Source organism: Terrapene carolina, unplaced genomic scaffold (assembly GCF_002925995.2).
Source record: "Terrapene carolina triunguis isolate 2854851 unplaced genomic scaffold, T_m_triunguis-2.0 Scaffold28109, whole genome shotgun sequence".
Classification (NCBI taxonomy): domain Eukaryota; kingdom Metazoa; phylum Chordata; order Testudines; family Emydidae; genus Terrapene; species Terrapene triunguis.
In genome coordinates, this window is record NW_020692460.1 from 2,736 (window position 1) to 11,811 (window position 9,076).

Genomic DNA, 9,076 nt, shown 5'->3' on the forward strand with positions numbered 1-9,076 from the left:
ATGCATCAAAATGCTAAACTTACAAGAAATGAGATAGCAAACAGATCACAACCAAAGCCATTTTAAGAAGCATTAGGGTTTAGCCAGAGAGCTACTTCTAATGTACAACAAAGAAATGCAACAGTAACCTTGAATTAAGATTACACTGCTTTCTGTTTAGAAAGATGTCCCTTTCTCTATGTCTTAAATATGTATACACACACAAAAACACGCATCCCCAAAATCTAGATGCCTAGCTAGGTATAACAATTCTGCACAAAACATGATACAAGCTCTACAAAAAGTACGTATGGGTCTATCCGCATATAATAATATTTCACCACATATCTGCACCCTTATCGGTATATACAATCCAATTAAAAATATTTTACATATATATTTATTTGAAACTATCCCTAATAAAACAGTTTAAAATAAATAAGTTGCCTTTACCTTTTATATGTATTTAAAACCCAAGTTAAAAGGCTTACAATCTCATTTGCTTCCAGATCTTCTGAAGCGAGATCCTGCATGCGTGTGGACAAAGCCTGGTGGTACATGCTCAATAATTTTTTGAAAATGTCATAATGTGGGGGAAAACATTGAACCATTAGATTTTTGGCCACCAGCAGATCATCAAGGACATATTTGCGTATGATTTCCAGATGGCGCACAAGCCACATTTTGTCAGATTCTCTAGTATCTGCTTGAGTGCCTTCAATCCTGGTAGTTACAGTTCTGTCCAAAATATTGAACATTTTTTCTTTCCACTTCTTTGGCCTGCCAGGAGGAATGAACCCAGTTTGTTTTTTCCGGTCTAGCATGCGCCTGTCTATTTTCTCTTCCCTCTCAATTATCCTGACAACAGAGACAAGCAAGGTTGGGTCTCGACGAACAGTAACTAGAGATCTTTGAACCACCATCCAGAGTTGTTTGGCAAGCTCCTCAGAGAGTTTTTGCATATCCCCAAAGTACACATGGATGAGATTCATGTCATGGGTGTTCTTGCTATCCATACGATACTGCTCATACATCAGATCATCACGAGAACACTCTAAGTCCATCAGCTTTCGATGGGCTTGCAGAAGTTCCCCTTGCTCAGTCAAATCCTGAGTCTCCCTAACGATCTCTGGCACTGAAAAATAAAGACAAAAAGGAAAAACTAGTAATATGACACTATTAGGATACAAAAAGAAATGTTACAAAACCATAAATGTATCAAGAGAGACTGTAAAACAAGAGTAGAAAATTTATGAGTTCTATTTGCTAGTCTGGTTCCCCCTAAGTCAGTGGTTCTCAAACTTTTGTTCTGGTGACCCCTTTCACATAGCAAGCCTCTGAGTGCAATAAGGGTATCAATTAAAAATATGTTTTTATATATTTAACACCATTATAAATGCTGGAGGCAAAGCAGGATTTGAGGTGGAGGCTGACAGCTCGCGACCCCTCCCCCCCATGTAATAACCTTGCGAGCCCTGATGGGTCCCAGCCCCCAGTTTGCGAACGCCTGCCCTAAGTAATGGCTCACAGATATGTTAAAAATGATTTGCTGCAATTCTTGATGTTTTTAATGACTGTGCTACATCTTTAATCATAATTTTTATTTTGATTATAGACTACAATATTGCAGATTTATAGAATCATATAGCCAACAGAAGGCATCATTTATTTTTGTTTAAAATACCCATAAAGCTGTATGAATAGTGCAGTGTACTCACTATTCCCTACAATATCAGTAGTTGGGATCTTCTTGCACCTCATGCGAAGTAAACTCCCTCCAGTAAACTTCCCCTAACAAACGATGCAACCCCACTGAAGTTATTGAGGCTGCAAGTATATAACCAAAGGCAAATTCGGCCTGGTTAAGTGTAATGATTAATTAAGAAAGGGAAGCTAAGTTCAACATCTTCCCTTTACAGTAAAATAGTCTTTAATGCCATTTGAATATACTTTCTTTCAATTTGTGATATCAAATCATACATCAAAGATTTGTGTTGAATTACCCGAGAAGATATTTTTGAGGTTTTCTACAGCAGCTGCCAGCTGACTATGTTGGACTACAGCATCCTTAACATCCTTGAGGTTTTCTATGGTGTTGATACTCTGTCGCCAGTCTTTATTGACATCTATCAAAGATCGCTGTATGTCCTTTACATCATTCAATGCATTATGCAGTTGGCTTAAACCAGTTCGTACCCCATCCAACTGTGACTGGATTGCTGCCTATTAAAAAGAGAGTTATTAAATTAATTTACTATATATTAACATTGTAAAACTAAGGGTTTTTTTATGTTTTCAACTATTCCACCAGTATCTTATTGTTATACATAAGAACGGTCATACTGGGTCAGACCAATGGTCCATCTAGCCCAGTATCCTGTTTTCCAACAGTGACCGGTGCTGGTCCCTCCTCTAATGGTTCCTAACATTCTGTTAGCTTTTTTGACTGCCACTATATGTTAAACAGATGTTTTCAGAGAACTATCCATGATGACTCTGAGATCTCTTGGAGAGTCTAAGACAGATGTGTCTTTTACACACACACACACACACACACACACACACACACACCACACCACACCACACCACACAAGAATATACCTACATAAAAACCCCTGAAAAAGTACAAATTATCATTTCCCCCTCCCAGAATCTATAGGATAGTTTTTATCAAAGGTGAGAGAAAAAAATCAAAAATGCATTTATGAAAGATTTTAAGACAGTCAGTCATATGAATACCATCACTACTCCATATCAATTAATCCTAAGCAAAATCTTTATTTAGACCAAGCCATAACAGTTTCAATCATCGAGCTGCCATAGGGATGCTTGGAAACTATTTATTCAACTGCATCCTCAGGTAAAATGTATGTACTTCCTGTTAACTGGGATAATGGGGTGGCAGAGTGAGGTGTTTTCTAAACTTTCTTCACAAGTTCAGACTAAAAGTGTTGCAACGGCAAACCTATGAGAAGCATAATGATCCAGACACCTATTTATACCATGCCTATTAAGAATGTAGCTATAACTGAAGTATTCTATAAAGCTGTTATAATTCTTTTTCTCCCTATCAATGGATGAAAATGGAGAAGAGATGTGGTATTTATTTGTTGGGAAAACAAAGCGGTGAAGCAACCAGGGACCCAGCACTCTTCATGAACCAGGAGAGAAGCCCTAATACAATGCTACTTAACATTCAACATCCTCAGGACTGTGAGGAAACAGTAGAGCTGACGTATCTCCACTATAAGAACTGGGTCTAAATCCAAAGCCATCACCAAGCACAGTGACTAAATCAAATTTCTCCATTGCAAAGTGACAGTAGCTGGACTCCTTGGGAGACACAACCCAACAGAGGGCCAAGAGAGAAGTTACTTTACATCAGATGAATTTTCCACACAGCCAGGAACCATTACAAGTCAGCACATGATGAGTCAGTGTGACAACCAGGGTCCAGATACCCCAGGGGGAAAACACAGGATCTGAACCCCCCAAAATAAGCAATTGAATCAATGGATTGTATACAGCAGTGGTCTCCAAAGTGGGATGCGCACACCCCAGGGGGTGCGCAAGAAGATCCTTGGGGATGCGCGGCAGGAGGAGCGCTTTTTTTTTTTTTTTTTGGGCGCGCTTCGTCAGTTCGGGCGGGAGTCCGAGCGGCTTTTTTATTTTTTTTTTGCTTCGGCAAAAATGGTAGAGCTGGCGCGGGAGGGGGTGCGTGCTCAAAATTTTTTTACTGATAGGGGTGCGCGATCAAAAAAGTTTGGAGACCACTGGTATACAGTATTATTGTACTATAAAAGTGCATCGAATAAGGTCTGTTAGGAAAACTAGTGACACACTGGTTATGAACATCACTGCATGAAGTATATATGGGTGGTGTATAATGAGTTAGGTATGTGTGCTGGAAATAGGTTCCTAAAATATGTTGGGGAGAGAGCTGATAAACCAGCCTGCCTTTGACAAAGGAATATGGATGTACCTATCTGGATCAAGCTTTGTAAACCAGAGGACAATGACAGTACATTTACATGTAAAGTAAACAAAACAATCAAGCTAACAAATGGTAGCTTGCAGAACACACTTGGGGGACAGAGTCTGCACTCCAGGATGTCTTCCTGGCTCTTAAGGCAGAGACAATGGATTTTGGGTAATAGAAGGGGATAATATTTTAGTTATCCATCACTTACTGAATACAGGGAACAGCACCTTTTGATTCTGTGAATGTTAGGTACCCTGGCCTGGGGGCTGAAAATGCTGATAACAATGAGAGTAAGAAAATAGCTTAGGCAAAGATTAAGTTTAGTCACTACAAAGCGTGTTTTATTTTGTTTTGTTTGTAACCAAACCCGTCTCTATTTTTCTTGCTTAGAATCACTTAAGTCTCTGTTCTTTATTAAGAAACTTATTCTTGTTTTATTACAAAATCCTCTCAGTACTGAGTATTAAACTGAAGTGTGAGTTTTCTGCTAACCTAACAGGCTGATGTGTGCTCTGCCTCTTTTGAGGCAGCAAACCTAATAATTTCTATCAGTGTTCAGTGAGAGGGACTGGACACTGCGGGGGGGACAATTTCCAGAGAACTTGGGAATTGGGGTTCTCTGACCTGCAAGGCAAGGTTTAGACTGGCAGAGTCTTGAAGAGTTTGCTGGCATGGCAGACAGGCTGGTGTGAAAGGAAGCCAACACAGCTTCGCAGCAGCAAAGCTCTCACTTTTGTAAAGGCAGGGGGGTAGTAACAGTGGCTCACAGTTCTGGGTGTCCTGAGGACAGAACAGTCAGTTCCACCTATCAAGCAAAAACTCTTCAATTAGGCCCCCAGCGTGGGACAGCATTTAAGATCAGCTGGGATGCATTGAAGGATGTCCAGTACATACAGTGGGTTGATGGAAGTCAGACTACGAAATAAAGTAATTTTTAAAAATGAAGAATGACCAAGATGGAACAGGGTAATCAGAAAAGAAAACAATGGGTCTGGAAACTGGAAGAGACTTCAAAAGATATGTCAAGAGCCACTGCAGGTCAGTGGAAGCTCTGTTGCTTACCTCAGTCAGATAAAAACTGACCTGAAGTATTCTGGAGGAACTGAGATATTAGTGGTTTAGTTGAACATGAGGCATGCAAACCAGCACCCTGAACACAACAGAAAGCCTTCAGAGTTATAGAAGTTATTGGCAATCTCATGATGGAAGCTCTAGAACCAAGTGGGAGCCCTGTATGGTACCTTTAAATAATAAATTATTTTGTATCCTCAAACAGGTGTTGTGAGGATAAATTAATTAGATGTTTTTAAGGCATTTTGAGATCCTCAGAACAAATGAACTGCAAGTGTTATTCTTATTCTTAAATATCTGCTCCCTCTGTCTCTTCTAAGTCAGCTATGCGGTTCTTAATTATAATACCATATTTTTCTATCATCACTGCAGACCCAATACAGCTACCGATAGATACCAGGCCTTTTACTACCTCATCTATCAGTAGAATTGCCACTTAACTTTCATTTCCATTTTCATAACTGTGAACCCTCCCTTAGCTGGATTATTGAAACTGAGATAAGAAATTCTTGTTAGTTCCCCTCCTTTGATCATTAGGGTACTGGATCTTCAGGAAAGGGGAACAAAGTTATGAAGTTCCACTCTCACTTCCTTGAAAAAATCTTCTACCCAAGACTTCTGCAGATACAGGGAGAATAATACTCCGCATTTAAGGGCCTGTTGGCAATAGGAGATATTCAGATGCATATTGCAAATTATTGTTGCTTAAAATAATTTAAATTTAATAAGAATTCAACAAATTCACACGTCTAAACATTTAAATAAAGGCAAACAGGAAAAGGATTTCCCCAGCCTTCAAAGAAGACACAGGTGCCTTTCCCTTCCTGAATCATACATACTACACTCTTTAGAATCTGCAGGTATCCTCTATAAATCGAAGTAAAATCAGTGGCTACATTTTTAGAATGGATCTTTTTTAAGAAGCAATCTTCAAGTTTTATTGAAACATTAATTGCCAATGATTATAATGGATTATAATTTGCTTAGATATTAAAATGCATAAGGAATAGGGGGTGCCTAGTGCTGAACTGTAGCAGTTGTAGGGTCTGAGGGCATCCAGGGTATTTGAGTGATTATCTAGAAGCACAGTGAATTATGAAGTTACAATCAATATACAGCTTTCAGTCATGCAAAATTTAGCACGTATTTGTACAATTGTTTTTTGGCATAGTGATTGTACCGAGCAAAGACTAAACTCCAAGACTTAAAACAATCTGAACAGAAAGTAAAAGATTTCTGCTTTGTTATGCACTTTGTTGATGCTCAGCTCTATTAGTTTCATACCTTTAGTCGAGCTTCCACTGAGGCTTTCTTACGAGCTTCCCTCCTGCGGTACTGCTCCACTTTATCCAACTGGTCAGGTCGCTGAAGCATTCCAGCTACTCTTTGTACAGCTGTTGCAACTGCTTCCCTGTCTGTTTCCTCCATTGTTGAGCAGTGTCTCAAAATGCAAAAGCCTTCATAATTTAACAGGTCTGGATGAAAAGCATAAAACGTTTAGAAAAATCTATTTCAATTTGATAGTTACTTATCACTTCTGAATAAACATTTCCAATACATTACTTAAAGAGAAAGCAATTTTGGCAACAAGAGTGTAACAAATAGCATCACTATTATAAACACCAGCAAAATATTAAAAAAAAATTAAGCATTTTATTGTATTGCTCTACTTCAGGGGTAGGCAACCTTTCAGAAGTGGTGTGCCAAGTCTTCATTTATTCTCTTTAATTTAAGGTTTCGCATGCCGGTAATACATGTTAACGTTTTTTAGAAGGTCTCTCTCTATAAGTCTATATTATATAACTAAACTATTGTTGTATGTAAAGTAAACAAGGTTTTCAAAATGTTTAAGAAGCTTCATTTAAAATTAAATTAAAATGCTGATCTCACGCTGCCAGCCTGCTCAGCCCGCTTCCAGCCTGGGGTTCTGTTCACCTAGGCCTGCAGTGGGCTGAGTGGGGCAACTCGAGGTCAGGGCAGAGGGCTGGGGGTGTGTGGGGGTGCAGGGCAGAAGGCTGGGTGTTGGGGGGAGGGCAGGGCAGAGGGCTGGGGGGGTAGGGCAGGAGGCTGGGTGTTGGGGGGAGGTCAGGGCAGAGGGCTGGAGGGTGTGTGGGGGGTGCAGGGCAGAAGGCTGGGGTGCTCGGCTCATGGGGGTGCTCCCAGCCCCCTGCCCTGAGCGGCTCATGGCAGGGGGCTGGGAGGGATATGCCCTGTTCCACCCCCTTCCCCCAGGCCCGTCCCTACCTCTCTCTGCCTGCTCTATGGAGCTGTGTGCAGGCTGCTGCTCTTCCCCCTCCCCCTCACAAGGGCCATCGCGGGCAGGGAGAGGGAGGAGGAGGGGCAGAGGGGCCGGAATGCACCAAGCTGTGGGAAGAAGCGGGGGAGGAGGGAAACTTGGCTGCCACAGGACCAAGGGGGGGGGGGGGGGGGGAGGCAGAAAAAATTCAATGTGTCTTTTAAAAATAAGTTTAATCAGCAACACAAATACTTTAAGCATAATTGTACGATTATTCTATTGCGATGGGGCAAAGTTAAGCTTGTTTGGGAACCCAAATTGCATTTTCATACTTTAACATCTTTAGATTTCTTTTAAGTTTAATCTTAACTTTGAATTTCCTGGGATTCTATTTTTTTTTATAATTACAATATCCCTGTAATGTATTTTACCCTAAATTACTGATATGTACCCTCAGTCTTAACTTCATCCTACCAGTTTTCAGCTGGGTATTATTAGTATCTTTAGATCCTCCCCCTTCTTATTCACCTCTCCTTCCCATATTCGAACACACATCTATTCAAGGAAAAAACACAGTATATCCTTCTGTTAAAGGGAAAAGTACCACAAACACTCAATATACTCCTTTGACACTTCAAGTACTTTGTTATTTCAGAACATTTTTTTCCAGACAAAGCACAAGCACATATGTAGTATTGATTTGAAGAATATATGTGATTTGATATTGATATTGATTTGAAGAATATTTGAAGGCTTTTATCTAAACACAAAAATGCACCTGAAAAACAAAACCAGAAAAGCATATGTTCTCATACTCTGTCACTAAGAATGTCTATATTGCATCTGGGAGTGAGCCTCCCCGCCCAGTTCCAGCATGAGCTACAACATCAAAGCAATGTCTACACATCTATTTTAAGTATTCTAGCACCACCCCTACTACCATGAGTCTGTGGACCTGGGCTGGGAAATTCACTCCCATATGCAGTTTAGAGATACCCTAAGGTTCCTAGTAAATTCCCAAATCTGCCAAAGACCAACACCTACTTTATAAATTGCATAACAATATACATAACCTAATTTGTTTCTGCAACTTATTTCAGTGGCAAGTTCATCCATGTAAATAAATATAGTGCCCATCTATAAAAAGGGAAATAAGGACAACCCAGGAAATTACAGACCAGTCAGCTTAACTTCTGTACCCGGAAAGATAATTAAGCAATCAATTTACAAACATCTAGAAGATAATAAGGTGATAAGTAACAATCAGCATGGATTTGTCAAAAACAAATTGTGTCAAATCAACCTGATAGCTTTCTTTGACAGGGTAACAAGCCTTGTTAATGGGGGGAAGCAGTAGTATAGCTTGACTTTAGTAAAGCTTTTGATACGGTCTTGCATGACCTTCTCATAAACAAACTACGGGAATGCAACCTAGATAGGCCTATTATAAGGTGGGTGCAAAACTGGTTGGAAAACCATTCCCAGAGAGTAGTTATCAGTGGTTCACAGTCATGCTGGAAGGGCATAATGAGTGGGGTCCCGCAGGGATCAGTTCTGGGTCCGGTTCTGTTCAATATCATCATCAATGATTTAGATAATGGCATAGAAAGTACACTTATAATGTTTGTGGATGATACCAAGCTGGGAGGGGTTGCATGCGCTTTGGAGGACAGGATTAAAATTCAAAAATGATCTGGACAAACTGGAAAAATGGTCTAAAGTAAATAGGATGAAATTCAATAAGGACAAATGCAAAGTACTCCATTTAGGAAGGAACAATCAGTTGCTCACATACAAAATGGGAAATG

The 9,076-nt window shown here is 40.0% G+C and overlaps 1 protein-coding gene across 1 annotated transcript in view; it reads right to left on the bottom strand.

The window, feature by feature from the left end:
- Positions 1 to 432: 432 nt before the first annotated feature.
- LOC113409002 (exocyst complex component 3) overlaps positions 433 to 9,076 on the bottom strand; it is a gene marked incomplete at its 3' end in the record, with an annotated part of 10,612 nt that continues 1,968 nt past the window's right edge. The window contains exons 2-4 of the mRNA XM_026662513.1: positions 6,317 to 6,507; positions 1,983 to 2,202; positions 433 to 1,114 (exon numbers count right to left, since the gene is read on the bottom strand). Coding sequence (XP_026518298.1) covers positions 433 to 1,114; positions 1,983 to 2,202; positions 6,317 to 6,460 — 1,046 coding nt within the window. The remainder of the gene's footprint in view (positions 1,115 to 1,982; positions 2,203 to 6,316; positions 6,508 to 9,076) is intronic.